General features: G+C 60.1%; 6 protein-coding genes and 1 non-coding gene across 7 annotated transcripts; 2 read left to right on the forward strand and 5 right to left on the reverse strand.

Moving 5' to 3' along the window:
- Positions 1 to 2285: 2285 nt before the first annotated feature.
- Positions 2286 to 3905, forward strand: A1Q1_00345 (uncharacterized protein; the record flags this gene model as incomplete). The annotated part of the gene is made up of 1 exon (XM_014325994.1): positions 2286 to 3905. The coding sequence occupies one exon, from the start codon at positions 2286 to 2288 to the stop codon at positions 3903 to 3905; it is 1620 nt and encodes a 539-aa protein (XP_014181469.1).
- A 1549-nt stretch (positions 3906 to 5454) lies between these two features.
- A1Q1_00346 (uncharacterized protein) lies at positions 5455 to 6701 on the reverse strand (the record flags this gene model as incomplete). Its single annotated transcript, XM_014325995.1, has 2 exons — positions 5455 to 6348; positions 6462 to 6701. 2 exons carry the CDS (start codon positions 6699 to 6701, stop codon positions 5455 to 5457), a joined length of 1134 nt encoding a protein of 377 aa, XP_014181470.1.
- A 1294-nt stretch (positions 6702 to 7995) lies between these two features.
- A1Q1_t127 lies at positions 7996 to 8080 on the reverse strand. The gene has a single exon. It is a non-coding gene; the product is annotated as a tRNA-Ala (tRNA).
- Positions 8081 to 8900: 820 nt separating this feature from the next.
- A1Q1_00347 (uncharacterized protein) lies at positions 8901 to 10405 on the forward strand (the record flags this gene model as incomplete). The annotated part of the gene is made up of 2 exons (XM_014325996.1): positions 8901 to 9496; positions 9541 to 10405. 2 exons carry the CDS (start codon positions 8901 to 8903, stop codon positions 10403 to 10405), a joined length of 1461 nt encoding a protein of 486 aa, XP_014181471.1.
- Positions 10406 to 10578: 173 nt separating this feature from the next.
- On the reverse strand, positions 10579 to 11024 carry A1Q1_00348 (uncharacterized protein; the record flags this gene model as incomplete). Its single annotated transcript, XM_014325997.1, has 3 exons — positions 10579 to 10608; positions 10654 to 10740; positions 10845 to 11024. The coding sequence occupies 3 exons, from the start codon at positions 11022 to 11024 to the stop codon at positions 10579 to 10581; spliced, it is 297 nt and encodes a 98-aa protein (XP_014181472.1).
- Positions 11025 to 11291: 267 nt separating this feature from the next.
- A1Q1_00349 (matrix protein import-related protein) lies at positions 11292 to 12998 on the reverse strand (the record flags this gene model as incomplete). Its single annotated transcript, XM_014325998.1, has 4 exons — positions 11292 to 11436; positions 11484 to 11722; positions 11782 to 12060; positions 12105 to 12998. 4 exons carry the CDS (start codon positions 12996 to 12998, stop codon positions 11292 to 11294), a joined length of 1557 nt encoding a protein of 518 aa, XP_014181473.1.
- Positions 12999 to 13198: 200 nt separating this feature from the next.
- On the reverse strand, positions 13199 to 14696 carry A1Q1_00350 (uncharacterized protein; the record flags this gene model as incomplete). The annotated part of the gene is made up of 2 exons (XM_014325999.1): positions 13199 to 14517; positions 14564 to 14696. 2 exons carry the CDS (start codon positions 14694 to 14696, stop codon positions 13199 to 13201), a joined length of 1452 nt encoding a protein of 483 aa, XP_014181474.1.
- Positions 14697 to 14841: the final 145 nt, after the last annotated feature.

Raw genomic sequence — 14841 nt, forward strand, 5'->3', positions numbered from 1 at the left:
AGTAACCATACCATCTACCGCCCCAGAAGAAAGCGGCCCACTACTCCTCGTAGCCAAGCGTCGTACAGCTCTCGTGACTTGTCTCAGTCAGTTGCACCCGACCAGGACTCCGAATCTGGGGAGAAGCACCCGACACGCTTCTCGGACGCTCATACGCTCGCTGTCCGCTGCAGAGAACCCCTCGGCATGCCTACTGAATACCTCGATACGCACCTGCCGGAACATGTCCCGGGTTCTCCCTCGTCGGCCCGTACTGGGTGGTGCGGGCGTCTGGGGCGTCGGGATCTGGCATCGGCAGGTCTAAGCCAGTGCCGCTGGCGGCTTGCGGAGCAGTGTCGCGCGTACATCCGCTGTGGATCTGGGGTGTATAGGCACTCTGTGCGCATTCACAGTGCTCGTCTCCCTCTCTTGTCGCACATTAGCACAGGCCCCGCAAGGTCAGCAGCTCTTTGACTGCCTTTTGACTTGCTGCTTTCGTATTCAAGGTCGTGCTGTGTGATTTCAGGCTCGCTCGGAATCTGGCCATTCAAGCAGGGCTGGGCGGCGGCTCAATTCTGCTTAACTTTGAGGCGCACAAGCTTTGCGTTTCTTACGGCATCATCTACCATGTCTTGCACCTTGGTGTTTCGTTGGACGTGCATCCTGTTGAAGTTGGGGTGGTCCAGCAGACCTTGCTTCACGGAAAACAGCACCAAGGCTCCGCAGGACGGTACGGTAGGATAGGGGGACGACGGTCAGCGGGTGCGGTACCTGCGTACCTACTGGGGATACGTGCGAGCCCTGTCGGTGCTGTCCTGCGAGCTGTCCTGCAGGGAGCTCAATCCCGACCCTGCAGCGTCCTGAGGGTTGCTTGGTGAAACTGGCTAGCGTGCAGCAGGCCTTCCCTGGACGAGTGATCTTCACCCGACACCGCGACCGTCACATCAGCAGACAGACAGAGCAGACGACGTCGGGCCAAGAACTGTGGCGTCCAGGTCGGACAGACTGCTGCGGCATCCTCCACTCCCACAGGACCAGGATCCACAGGACACAGATCTGACCCGCAAACGACACGCACCACCCGCACTTCTCTGCCGCGACCCCGCGACCCGTGGACAGTTGTCCGCAGGCCCGAACGCCCCCCGCTCCTCCCTTCGTGAAGAGCCCTGTGAGGCGTTCCGGCTAACCTCACTCCTGGCATACCTGGCAAAGGGGTGAGCACCCCGCAAAAGCGGGCCCTGTGATGGTCTTCTGCAGAACGCCAGACTCGGTAGATTCAGCGAGGTCTGGGCGATCCGGCGGGCGATTCCAAGTGGGCACCCGCACCGATGCGCATCAGCTGGCCACGCACCACAGCACCCAAGAGTACCTCGACAACGTAACGCGACGAATTCTGTGGGCTGTGGGTGCGCCGCATGCGGCGCCGCAAGCCGCGGGAACGCACGCCAAGGTACCACCACCACCAGGCCCGAGGCACAGGGCACCATAGTCCCCAGCGTCTAAGCTCGCCTTGACGTACGCGATACGTGATGCCATGCTACCAGTAGCCATGCATAAAGGCCCGCGCGCCGTTGCTCCGCTGGCCGCGGCCTGTCGAGCTGACTTTTGCACTCTGACATTCTTGACTTTGGACATCTTGCACATTCTTTCGAAGACGACCGACTACGAGCGAGCAGTGGGCCCAAACGACGAACACAAACAACGCCTCCGAAAGCTATTACGGACTAAATCAAACTTTACCAGTTCGACTCTCACCACGCACTCCCCAAAGCCCAGACTGGAGAGCGAGCTGCTCCACAGTTCTCCGCATTCACGATGCTGCCCGACATCGAGCCTCCAACGTCGTGAGTACCACCCATCTGCTCGTACGCCGCGGCTATTGAGCCACGCCTCATGAGGCGTGTTGGCGTATTGACCAAAACGTCACAACCCCTGCAAACCCGGAGTGTAATTGAAACAAGGGCTCCGCTGCAATCGGTGGCCCAGAGCCAGGACGAAGCCAGGACGAGCCAGTCATCAGTCTCAGCCAGCCTTAGTCTGTCTGCCTTAGTCTGCATCTGCTTCAGAGTGGAACTAGCCATGCTAGCAAGAGTGGGCGCGCCGCAATCGCAATGAATGCGTGCTGAGCATGCGGGCACGCGCACGCGCGAGATGATGAGGATACAGGGGCCGCATGGGGTTAAGCATAACACAACATGACAAAGCTCTGCACAGCAGATTGCTAACTATATAGAAGCTCAGCGACACTGGCCGCGCCAACTCGCTCCCCATCTCTCCTCAGCAGACGGTCTCGCCGCTCCCTCCAGATGATCGGAACTCGGTGGCGCCGCGCGAGCAACGCCAATCTCGCCGCAAACATAAACAACCTCACCGTCGACGCTTCTTCGCCTGTTCCCTCCCTCCTCGTTCCCTCCCCTCGCACTCCCACCGCTTCGTCGCCCAGGACACCGACGTCAGCCAGCTCTGCCATGCCGCGCACGCCGACTTCGTACCAGTCCAGCCAACCCCGGCCCTCCATGACGCGCACCGAGAGCTCCCGCAGCAGCAATTCTGGTGAAGGCTCTGTCTACCGTGGAGCAGCTTACGCTGCGTCCACCCCGCGCCTGTCAACAAGCACAAGCAGGAGCACGTGGGAGATGGTCGACGCCGCCTCCCTCCCGTCGGCCTGCGACAGGAGCGACAGGAACATGCAGAGCATCCGAACAGCGCGCAACTTCATTTTCCCCCTGTCCGAGGAGCATGGCCCTGTCTCCTCCGTCTCCGAAGTCGAAGGTCGGTCGGGCAAGCTGGGCTTCACCGGCTTCATCGGTGCCTACGAGGATGAGCCTGTCGTTGTTGTCGAGCTCCGGATCGACTCCCGGAAAACGGTACCCATCGCTCGCTCGATGGGAAGCAAGACGCCAAAGGAGATGGTCTCGACGCTCGACATGGTCCGTTCTTTCGGGCTGATGGCCGAGGACACAACCGTGCGCCAGACGACGAGAAAACTCGAGCCCGAGCGTCCTGAGCGCCGCTCCATGATTAGGCACAAGAACTCCATCCCTCAGCTCCAGACGGAGAGGATACCGATCCCTCCTCCCGTTGCACTCGAGGTGGAGGAGACGAGCCCCGCCCTGTCCTCGGCGCCGACACTCGGCTCCTCCATCGCTTCGCCCATCACACCCTCGGTCGTTTTCGTTCCCTCGCCCCCTTCCCCGGCCATGTCCCAGTTCCCGGCCGACGACATTGCATTCCCCCTGCCTCCCACTTCGATGCCGACGCCCCAGCAGCATTCCCAGCCCAAGTTCCGCCGCACCATGTCCTCTTGCTCCAACACCCTCAGCACCTGCTCGACGACGAGCAGCGCCGACATGCCCACGTACGACGACCAGGTTCCGATGTACCCCCGCCCTCCTCCGCGCCGGGAACGCCGTACCCCAGCTTCGACCTCGGGATCGAGCTTCGGTTACGGCTCCTCGATCGGTGGCCACAGCTCGAACATTTCCATGGGCAGCAGCATTGCTGGTTCCTCGCTGTACCACTCCGACGAGCTCGAGAGCGTGGGCAGCAAGCGTCTCTCGCAGTCCTCGACAGAGCCCACGACGCCTACTACTCCCACCACCCCTACTTCGAACAACTGGACACAAACCCGTGTCCACCGTTCGCCTTCACACTCTCACCAGCGTGCCCCCATCTTCAAGCGCTCCATGAGTTTCCGCCCCGCCTCCGGCACCTCGAACGGCTCGGCCTCGCCCGGCGTTTCATTCACGGTCCTCCCCGCCTCTGAGGCTACGCCGCTGGACACGCTTGGCGAGTCTCCCGCCATGTCCCCCAAGTTTGACGACAGGAGGGGCAGTACCCTCCTCGGCACCAACCACGGGCTTTACGAGGCCAATCCCAGTCTGACGGATATCATCGCGGCCGATCACGAAACGCACGCGCTTTAAAGGAAGGAGGGGGACGGTTGTACTTTTGTTGTAATTCATGTATCACTCTTTTTCTGCGGCTCTGAGACTGACTGGCGCAAACGAGGAAGGTTTGAGAGGGAGTGAGACCCGGCAATGAGTCAGACAGGGAGTTGAGACCCGAGGCCGCTACCTGATGTTCACCTGACATTCTAGAACAAGGTCATGACGAGATCCGCGGTGCGGCTGTGAATGAACTTCACGCGGCTATCCGATACAATGCCCAGACCGAAGTAATGATCTGGCACTCCTCTCGAAGGCCGAGACAGATGAGGCGGTAAAACTTCACAGTGAGCACGAGGGAGTGCGGATCAGTATCGAGTGGCGAATCGGCGCTGCTCTGCATCGTTGCACAACAAGCCCGTTGCGCCAAGACTCGACCCATCGATGTGGGGAGCGGCAGTGCCAAGGGGCCAACTGCACAACAGGCAAGGAGAGTGGGTCCGCCTGGCATACCGTCTGCGGAGCAGCTCTGTCCCCAAGATTACGGACCCGTGCACCGTGCACGCATCGGCCCCGCGTCAACATGTGCTCCGTGCTCTGACGGCGCAGCAGCGGAGCCGATCAAGGGCACTGTGGGTCCGAATCCGAACTGTCTCACCCTGAGACGTTGCTGAAAGACTGCGGGCTCGGATGCGAATGTCGATCGCCAGAAGTTTCGTGATTTGAACCGATGTACGACGCTCTCATTTGTGCGCTGTGATGCAGTGCCACGCGCTCTCGTTCGCTCTCGTGCTGTCTCAGCTCTACGGCCAAAGAGATCTGGCTGGCGATGAGTGGGCTCTTGGCTCGCAGAGGGTGCACATGGCATTCATGCGAGCGGAGCGACAAGCGCCCGAGAAGTCAGTATGGCTGAGAACGGCAGACTTTCTGCTGCGTCCGTGGCGGTGGTGTGGATATCCGCGACTCGGCGTTTCTCCCCCGGAGCACCGAGATGCTAGTCTGATAAACAGCACGGTGATCGCTGCCCATATGCCAGCGGCCCGTTCCCGATATTAGATCACAGTCCTACACATACACACACAGGTATCGGTTGAAGCTCAAGCGCAGATTCAATCGCAGACTTCACAAGCATGGGTGGCATAGACTGCCCACCTGTCGAGCTGTACTTGGCTAGCCTCCTGGCCCAGCAATGTCTCGGCAACTGCAGGCTCAAACTCGAGGTGTCTTCAAGGAACACAAAAGGGGTCAGGATGAAAGCGCTCTAGTTCAGAGCCAAAGGCGGTATGAAGACAATATGACAGTGGTTGACCTGGATGAAACGAGGTATCCGCCAAGATGGTGAGTCACCCGCGCACAGCGTGGTATGCACTTTGGCCCAGGCTCTGATGGGCACACACCGGCATGACTGTGATGCTACCGTGCTGACGAGCGCGCCACGACCGCACCGCCATCTGAGTTCACAGAGGGTCCATCTTCTGTAGGAAGCTGACCTCTACCTCCTTCAGCGTCTCAGGTTCCAAGCAACGCTGCATCAAGGCATGCGACATTCACCATGTTCATTGGATTGATAACTTCTGACATACAACACTCAAACACCATCGGCATCCTTGACGGTGTCCGGCTTGTAGACCCACTCCTTTTTGACCTCCTCCTTCCTGCCCTTCTTCTTCCAGTCTCCGACCTCGACCCACTCCCAATCCTCGCCTCCCTGTTCGCGGTCGAGGATCTTCTTCCACTCGAGATCGTGCGCGAGGATAACGCATACATTGTCCTCCTCCTCCATGCGTCCCATGCGCGCCATGTTGAGGTACGCCGCGGGGAGGTCGTAGTGGATCGCGAGCAGACCTCCGCGCGCCTGCTCCTGCGGCGACAAACCGGCCGAGGCGGGGTAGAGACCGGCGCGGAACGAGGGGTGCTTGCACCCAGCGCAACAGGAGTAGAGACCGCGAACGTGAGCTGAGTCACCGGCCAGGAGCATGTACGTGTCCGGGTCGGTTGAGGTGCGCACAAGAGCAGCGATGTGGCCCACCATGTGGCCATACGCGTTGAGAATGTACAGCGAGCCGTCCCCAAAGTAGTCCACCGCCTCGGGGAAGGAGCCGCAGCGGACCCACTTCGTGTCCTTGCCTAGTTCCTCGACTTCGCGCTCAGAACCGAAGGGCAGATCCGAGTCTAGCACCGAGCTGTCCTTGTACGTCGGGTAACCAGGCAGGGCCGCCTTCGCAGTACCCGGGCCGACGATGAGCTTCGTCGATGTCGGGAACTGGCCAATGTCGCCGATGTGGTCGAAGTGCACGTGCGAGAGAATGACCGTCTCGACGTCCTTGGCGTCCACGCCGTGGTCCTTCAGGACCTCGGGGACCGTGCCGCGCGGCCACGTGATGGGCATGTCCTTGATCAGGCCCTGCGTGAAGGGCGAGAAGTCCTCGAGCTTCGGCTTCAGGCCGAGATCGAAAGCGACCTTGCGTCCGTCAGAGACGTGCTGGGCGTTAGCACTGCGCCCAAACTATGCCCAGCTGCCCTTTCCGTCACACTCTTCCACACGCTGCCAGCTCCCATTATTAGGCAGGTGCGAGAGCAGTCCTCAACACTCACCTCCAGCATGAACGTGTACACAGGCAGGGTGATCTGCGCATCCGTGTCGCTCGTGCGCACGAAGACGCTGAGACCCATGGTCAGGTCCGAGTTCTTGATCAGGTGCACCTTGCAGTACGCATCCTTGCTGGGCGAGGGCTTGAGCGGCTCGAACTCCAGCGAGGCCGTGTCCGGCACCTGAATGTTGCGGTAGTTGTGCTTGTCCTCGTACTCGTCGAGGTACTTGATGTTGGTCGGCATGATGTCTTGCGGCGCGAGCGAGCGAGGCGAGCTAGGTTAGATCCCAGGTGAGCCGCGAGCGACGTTGATGAGAATGAGGCTTGTTGGTCTAGGAGAGAGACTGGGGGAGGGGAAGAGGGGAAGGTACGATCGAGCGGGCTGGTTTATGAGAGGCTGGCTGGCATCCCCAAGAATACCCAGTCAAGAACAGCCGCGACGCTACGCACGTCACATGACGTCCTGCCAGAACATCCGCAGACATGCGCCCGGCGCATCAGACGCCGCCTTTGTCAGCTTGCTGGCGTACTGCACTGGGTGTTCGGTTCTCGCGTCACATGCACCCGAAGCTTGCCCACCTGCGGTTGGTCTCTCCGCTCACGGGGTTCGCGGGGCCTCCGACAGACGGGGCTAGATGCCGGTGACCTCGGCAACTGATATCGGCTGCGATCGCCGAGTACCGTTGCTTCTCCTCCATCTGTTATTGCCACCATTCACACTCCACACAGATGCAACAGAGTACGGCACGACAATTGCGATACAGAAGAAAACGGTGCTCACAGAACAGGTCTACGAACGCACGCACGAAGTGAGGTCCCGGACATGTGAGAGATCAGCTCGGTCCGTCTACTCCGAGGGCACTCGGCCAATTCCACCCACACGTGACTGACTTACAGGATTCCGGTGTTCATGTCCGTGTGCGGGCGGTATGTGGGGACATCTCTGGCGATGCAGCACGCATGAGAGCCCCAGTTCAGGAGCCCTGGCGAATCGGCCTGGCTGAGGGTGAGCACGATGTGCAGTGAACGCGACGCCAATCTTGCTCTGGGTTTTTGCTCACAAACACGAATCGAGAGCCCTGTTCAGGAGGTCTTGTGTTCACTTGCCAGTGCTCCTTCTAACGCGGAAAGAGCAGGGCATACCCAGTCCGCAGGTTAGCCAGTCTTGTGAGTAGGCGCCGGACGACTTAAAAGCTCAAGTATAGACCTTCAATAGCTTCCTAAGTCGCTCGTGTCAGGCGACTCTAGGTACTAGGTTCGCAGCCGCACCTGGTAAGTCGCTGGCTGACCACTGGAAGCCGCAGGGAGCATACTGCATGCGGTCTTGGGCATGGAAACACGGCAGAGGGCTATACGTCAGCCACAAGCAGGCACATCACCTTGCGCCCTCTGTCTCACACTAGTGCGAACCAGTGTGGCACCGCCGATCCTCCAACACTCCGCGGCTCTCCACACCACACCAACTCAACCTCACGTTTATCAACCGCCAGAGCTCGCAAAACGTCCGTTCGAGCGCACAGGACACCAAAAAGTACGCGTGGACGACTTAGGAATCGAACCAAAGACCTCGTCAAGGAAGCAAGAGATGCTAATGACGCGCTCTACCAACTGAGCTAGACGCCCGCCATTTGTTACGTAACAGCTCAGAGGGCGGAGAAGTCGGGCGCAGGGGGGCGGGCAACGGCCAGCTTCATCGGCGCCCCGGATGTTGATAATGACATTTGAGCGGACAAAGAAGAGCGATGTTGGGGATGCTAAGACTGTTCGCTGTGGTCAGATGATATGGAGGGGCACTGACCGGGCGGAGCCAATGGGAAGCCCGAGCCGGAGAGTGCGAGACAGGAGCAGAGATGATCCGTGTGCCCGCTCGCCGAAAGGCTCACCGAAGGGCTCACCGAAGGGGTTACGGGTGCCCGGTGCCCGAAATTGTTCGAGTCATGCTTAAAAGTACCACCTGCTTTGCCCTGCTTCGTACCTCTTTCTCTGTTCCGCTTGGCCGCTGTGTGCGCTGCGTGCGGAATCGAGTCAGCGCTGGGCCCAGAACAGGACCTAGAAGGTACAAAGCGGACGGTGTGCGGGGCCAATCAGATGCACGTGCGATGAGATTTGGGATATAGCAAGAGGTTGAGGAATGCAGGATCGGATCTAAGGCGTTGGGTCGGACGCAGAAGACGCAGAGTCTAGAACACCGAACAGCCCAGTTTTGGTCATTCCCAGCGCATTTCGCGATTTCGGGCCTCCGATAACTCATCGCGTCCAGCTGACCCAGAAATTGTGAACCGGCTCTCAGCCGATATCCAGTATCTCGTGCGGGGGCGGCATTCCGCTCTCCATCAACTAATCTCAGACACACGACGGTATATCACAGCAAGAACGGCATGGTGCGATGAGCCGAGACCCACGAGACCTAGACACGGATACGAACAACAGCGCGGGCGGCAACATGAATGCCCAGGACGAAAAGAGTGACTACCCCGTCGCCAACTTTGAGGAGCCGGCTGGGCGCCAGCGTGCTCTCCGCCGTTTGCTTTGGAAGCAGGATCTGCTCCTCATGCCGCTGCTAACGGTCACGTTAGGACTGCAATACTACGACAAGGCCGCTCTCGGATCCGCCGCCGCCTTCGGCATCCTGAAAGACCTCCAACTGCAGCACAACGGCACGACAACACGTTATGCAACAGCGACAGCCTGTTTTTACTACGGATACATTGTTGCGGTGCTTCCCGGTGCCCTGCTCTTCGCACGCCTGAACCTGCGCTATGCCGCCGGCACAGTGATCACGCTTTGGGGCCTGGTCGCCATCCTCACCGTCGTCGTGACAGACTACAAGGGACTGTATGTGCAGCGCGTCTTCCTGGGACTGCTCGAGAGCGCGGTGTCACCATGCTTCGTAGCCATCACAGCCTTGTGGTACAAGCCGCAGGAGCAGGCGAAGAGAATGGGCATCTGGTACTCGGCCACGGGCATTTTCAGCATGTTCAATGGTCTCATCAACTTTGCCCTCGGATCCAGCGGCGACGCCCACGCTTGGAAGTACATGTGCGTGACTCTCTTTGTAAAGTTGAGCATAGGCTGACCTTCAGTTACTACTTCTGCGGAGCCGTTACCATGGCGTGGGGTCTGGTCGTCATGGCCCTGCTGCCTCCCTCGCCGCTCCAGCCCGGTCCCTTCTTCAACGAGACTGAGCGTGCCCTCCTCCGGCGGCGGTTCGAGGAGAACCCCTTCGCGCGAGACCGACAGCCGCTGAAGTGGAGCCAAGCGCGCGAGGCGCTCCTCGACATCAAGACGTGGCTGTACCTCCTCGTCGGTGCTCTGGTGTATCTCTGCAACGGCGCCGTCACCGCCTTCGGCACGCTCATCATCAAGTCGCTCGGCTACAGCGGCCTGCAGTCTGTCGCCCTCACGATCCCGGGCGGCGCAGTGACCTGTGTCACGATCTACATCTTCACGGCGCTCGCGGACCGTTTCCGTGACTCGCGCACTTGGCTCTTCCCCATCTCCTGCATCCCCGTTGTTGTCGGCGCTATTGTAATCTGGACAGCGCCGTGGCATCCCACCGCCGGCCCGCTGATTGGGTACTATCTCGTCGCATCTTTCGGCGCGCCGTATGTGCTTCTCCTCGCCCTCGCGTCCGCCAACACGGCCGGCAGCACAAAGAAGGCAGTCACAAATGGCGCCATCTTCGTCGGATACAACGCCGGCAACATCGCCGCAAGCTACACGGTCAAGACGCAGGAGGCGCCGCAGAAGTACAAGTCCACTTGGATCACCGTCATTGTGGCCATGGCCGCGGCGAGCATCCTCATGCTCGTGCTCCGTTTCCTGATCAAGAGGCAGAAGGATGCGAATGACGCCGAGGAGCTCAGCGACGACGACGTCGTCATGAAGGTCGAGGAGTATCAGGACTTGACGGACCGCCAGATCCGCGGATTCAAGTACAGTTTGTAGTTTTCTGCTGTGAGCTGAGCGAGCGGCCGATTGTATAGAGCAGTAGCCCGATCCAAGCGAGACAGCGAGGCGAAAAGGAGTTCAGTAGACCGATGATATTGTTATAATCGCGCGCCGAGGGGTCAAGGAGATGGGGCCAAATACAATGCAGAAAAGTCATATGCTAAAGTGGGTTAGAGGTAGGGCATGAGGCGCTGGAGGTTCTTGTTTTGCTGCTGTCAGTCGTGTCCAAGAGGACTTCAACTCACCCGAGATCCCTTCGCGATGTATCCGTAGCCGCGGAGGCTCTGGCCAGTCCTGCCCGACATCTTCGTGTTCAGGTGCGTCTTGCCGCACTTGGCCTGTGTCGTCAGTCCCTCCTGTCTTCCTTTCGCGTTTCCTCGCATCATCTTCGCGTCGTTCATGCCAAAAATTCGTGCAACAACAAGGCGCGACTTACGTGACGGTACTGTCTGTCAGCTGCCGGGACACCGAAGCTGGGAAGGGAAGAACTCACGATACCAGTGCCGGTGATGGAGAAGCGCTTGGCGGTACCCTTGTGCGTCTTGAGCTTCTCGACGACGGCGGAGGTGGAGAACCCGCGCGCGCCGAGCGGGCGCAGCATGTTGAGGCCGAACATTGTTGCGTGGACTGGCTGAAGCAACAAGCTCAATGTTCGGACTTCGGTTCGACGTTGAAAAGTCAGATCCGGAGTATCGATCGGCCCACGTGGTTAAATCTCCCACGCTGGCCGTCACTTTCGGAGAGGACCCTTTGTTTTCGCAGAACGCGCAAGCTACCAAAAATCCAGAAGAACGATAAGGATGTATGCGCTTGCATGCACTACTACTGATATGAATGGGGCGTGTGATACTACAGTGCGGTGTCCGATGGGTCCGACAAGATCTTACTTCTGCTGCTGCTGGGCCTGCTGCTGGGCCTGCTGCTGGGCGGCAGCCTCCTGCGCCACCTTCTCATCACCTCCACCCATCATGCCGAAGAGCGAGCCCTTCATGGCCTGGAGCTGGCGCTGCTTGTCCTCCTCGATCAGGCTGTTATGTCAGTTGAGATGAAGAAATCCGTAACTTACCGAAGGAACTCCTCCTTGTGCTCGTTGTAGTACTTTTGCTCCTCCTCGTAGGCACGCTGGGCCTGCTGGCGCTTGATCTCGAGGTAGGTCATGGGCTGCTGGGGGCGGGTCTGGCCGCCGCCGAACAGGCCCGCAGTCCAGCTGCTGCCCTTGTTGGGGTGCGTCCGCTCCCACTCGGCGATGGCGGCCGCCTTCTGCTCAGCCTCCTTCTTGGCGTACTCGCGGGGAATGTCCTTGCCGGCGTAGTGCTTGAGGACAGGGCGGACGTCCTGGGGAGCAAAGATGGCGATGGCTGTCGTCAATTGACGAAGGCACGTTTAAACTTACACTCAAGGAATGGGATCATCTCGATGAGGCCCTTGTCGCCGGCCTTGCCGTCCCAGCGGGGCATGATGATGGCGTTGTCGGGCTGGAGGTGGGCATGCTCGGGGTTGACGTCGAGCATGACGACCTTCTTGGGGTCACGGTTCAGGTAGTCGATGTCCTTGACAACCTTGCCATCAACGTAGCGAGTGTTCTCACGGAAGAGCTTGTAAGGAAGGTAGAGGGTCATGGGGTCGAGCTTCTCGGAGACGGGAAGGCCGGTCTGAAGTTAGCTATGGCACCCACAGGCTGAAAGCTGGCACTCACGAACGAGGGCTGGCTCGAGAAGAGGACAATCTCGTAGAACTGGCTGAGGTAGCCGAGGAAGTAGTCGACACCGGGGCGCTTGGCCGTCCTCCAGCCGTGCTGGCGGTCCCACGAGGAGTGAACAAGCATGTCCTCGAGGTCGACAAGGAGGGTGTAAGGGCGCTGGTGGGGAGGAGGAAGGGGGTCGGGGAGGAGGACCTCGAAAGCGGGCTTGGAGAAGATGTCTCCAAGAGCGGTGAAGTTGGCCTTGAACTGCTCAATGAAGCTCTTCTTCTCCTTAGCCTCGCCCTCCTTCTCTCCCTGGTTCTCTCCAACGTAGTACGCGGCAGCGATGACACCGACGAACAGACCGGCATAGCCGAGACGGGCCACGTTCCTACGCTTCCTGTCGATGGACGACTCGTACTTGGGCGGCTTCTTGCCGGCGCCAGTCTTCTTCTGGCCCTTGGCGTCCTCCTTCGGCTGCTCAATGGCCTCCTGGGCACGGGCCTGAGCCTCGGGGTCGATGTTCAGCGAAGGGAGCTTGGAGAGGTCCGGCTTGTCCGGGATCTCCTCGACGGGCTCCTCAACCTTGGTTTCCTCGGGCTTGGGCGGCTCAGACGGGGGAACGGCGGAGGCAAGGGGCTCGGAGGCGGCGCCGGGGGTCGTGGTCTCAACATTCTGAGCGTTCACCTCGGGCTCAAACTTCTTGCCGGCATCGACGCTGGGCGGGACCGAGGCCGGCTTCTCGGCAGGAGACGGCTGCTCGGGAGCCTTGGGCGGCGGGGTCGGCTTGGCCGGCTCAGCACCCTCGGGCTTCTTGATGCGGATGTAGCGGGGGGCAGTCGTCGACAGTTGTCGGCGGGGCAGAGCGCGCGCAGCGCATGCAGCGGACAGGACGCCGTGACGGAGCATGGTGGTGGCAAGGGTAGTGGATTGCAAAGTGCTCCGAAATCCAATCTCATGTCTCTTTGGACGCTGCGTCTGTGACTTTATTTGATCCCGTCCGAGCTTTGGCCGGTCGTGCGTCATAGTTGTGCCGATACTCGGCAATTGCAGCGGCACAAGCCAAGTTAGCGGCAGTGATAGACTACAAAATGCATGCATACAATGGTCTAGCGACGCTCATAGCGGTCGTCTCGTCTATCACGGTCCCGCCTGTCGCGGTCGTCGCGGCGGTCCCTGTCTCGGCGGTCATCTCTATCTCTCCTATCGCGGCGGTCGTCGCGGTCCCGGTCCCGGTCTCGGTCCCTGTCTCGACGGTCCCGGTCATGGTCCCGGTCTCGGTCTCGGCGGTCACGATCACGGTCACGATCACGATCACGATCACGGTTGCGATCCCGGTCTCTCCTGTCATAGTCGCGGCGGTCGTCTCTCCGATCCCGGTAGTCGCGATCGCGATCGCGGTCACGGCGGTCGTCGTCTCGTCGAGGGCTTCTGCTCCGCTTCCTCTCGTACCTGTCTCCATAGCCAGCGTCCCTCTGCCTCGGAGCGTCGAAGCCACCACGGTGGCCGCCACGCATGCCGCCACGGCCGCCTCCGCGTCCTCCTCTGCCGCTGTTCAAGCCCATGAGCTGAGCACGGTTCATCTTGGCGACGCTCTGCGAGAAGTCGACGTGGATACGCCGGTCATCGACGAGCACATTCTGCATCTTGAAGTACGCCTGCTCGGCGCTCTCCTTCAGGTCGAACTCGATGAAGGCGTACTGCAGCGAGTCGCCCGACTTCTTGTCGCGGACGATCTCGCACGAGAGGATCTTGCCGAAGCGGGAGAAGATGAGCTCGAGGTCGTCGTCCTGCGTGACGGGGTTGAGCTTGCACACGAAGAGGATGTTCTCGGGCGGGCGGACCGCGGCGAAGGGCAGGTCGCCGATCATCTCGAGCGTGAGCGCCGACGAGTTGGCGGCCGTCTTGCGCCGCTCCTCCTCCGCTTGCTCTTCCGACATCTCCTTGAACGGGTCCTCGTCGTCGGCGATGCGCGCAAAGCCCGAGTCGGGCGCACGCAGCGGCGAGTCGGGAACCGGAATCATGTTCGGCGGGTCCTCGAAGGGGTCCTCTAGGATTTCGACGTGCCGGATGCGAATGTCCTGCAATGGCCGGCCCTCCTGGTCGAGGAAGGCATCGTTGATTTTGTCCAGCGTGTCGAGGCCCTCAATGACGTGCCCGAACACGCAGTGCTTGCCGTCCAGGTAGTCAATGTTGTCCGCCAGCGTGATGAAGAACTGGCTCCCGCACCCCGGCGGCTCGACGGGCGCGACGGCCATGGACACCGTCCCGCGCTCCTTGTGCTTCAGCTTGGTCGTGATCTCGGGCTCGATGTAGCGCGGCGGCTTGGATCCCTCGTGGTTCTGCGACCAGGCATAGGACTCGAAAGACTCGCCGCCCGTCCCTGTCGCGGTGGGGTCGCCTGTCTGGCAGATGAAATCCTTGGACACTGGGGTCAGCTGGCGCAGAGAGTGAGAGAGCTTGAGGTAACTCACCATTGAAGAACGCGTTCAGTCCGTAGTACTTCACCTTGCAGAGCTTCAGGAAGTTTTCGCAGATGCGCGGGCACCGCTCGACCTCGAGGTCGATGACCAGCTCGCCGAGCGAGGTCTCGAGCAGGACCGACATGGTGGATGGTGAGGATGACCAAAACAGTTCATGGCCAGACATCTGATGTCAGTGGTGATCACGTGACACGAGTGGCGACGAAGTGGCGGATGGACACCTCTGATGGAAGAGGAAGAATGTTTCGATGGAAAGTTGTGCATCACAT

The sequence above is a fragment of the Trichosporon asahii genome (assembly GCF_000293215.1).
Source record: "Trichosporon asahii var. asahii CBS 2479 unplaced genomic scaffold scaffold00020, whole genome shotgun sequence".
NCBI classification, from domain to species: domain Eukaryota; kingdom Fungi; phylum Basidiomycota; class Tremellomycetes; order Trichosporonales; family Trichosporonaceae; genus Trichosporon; species Trichosporon asahii.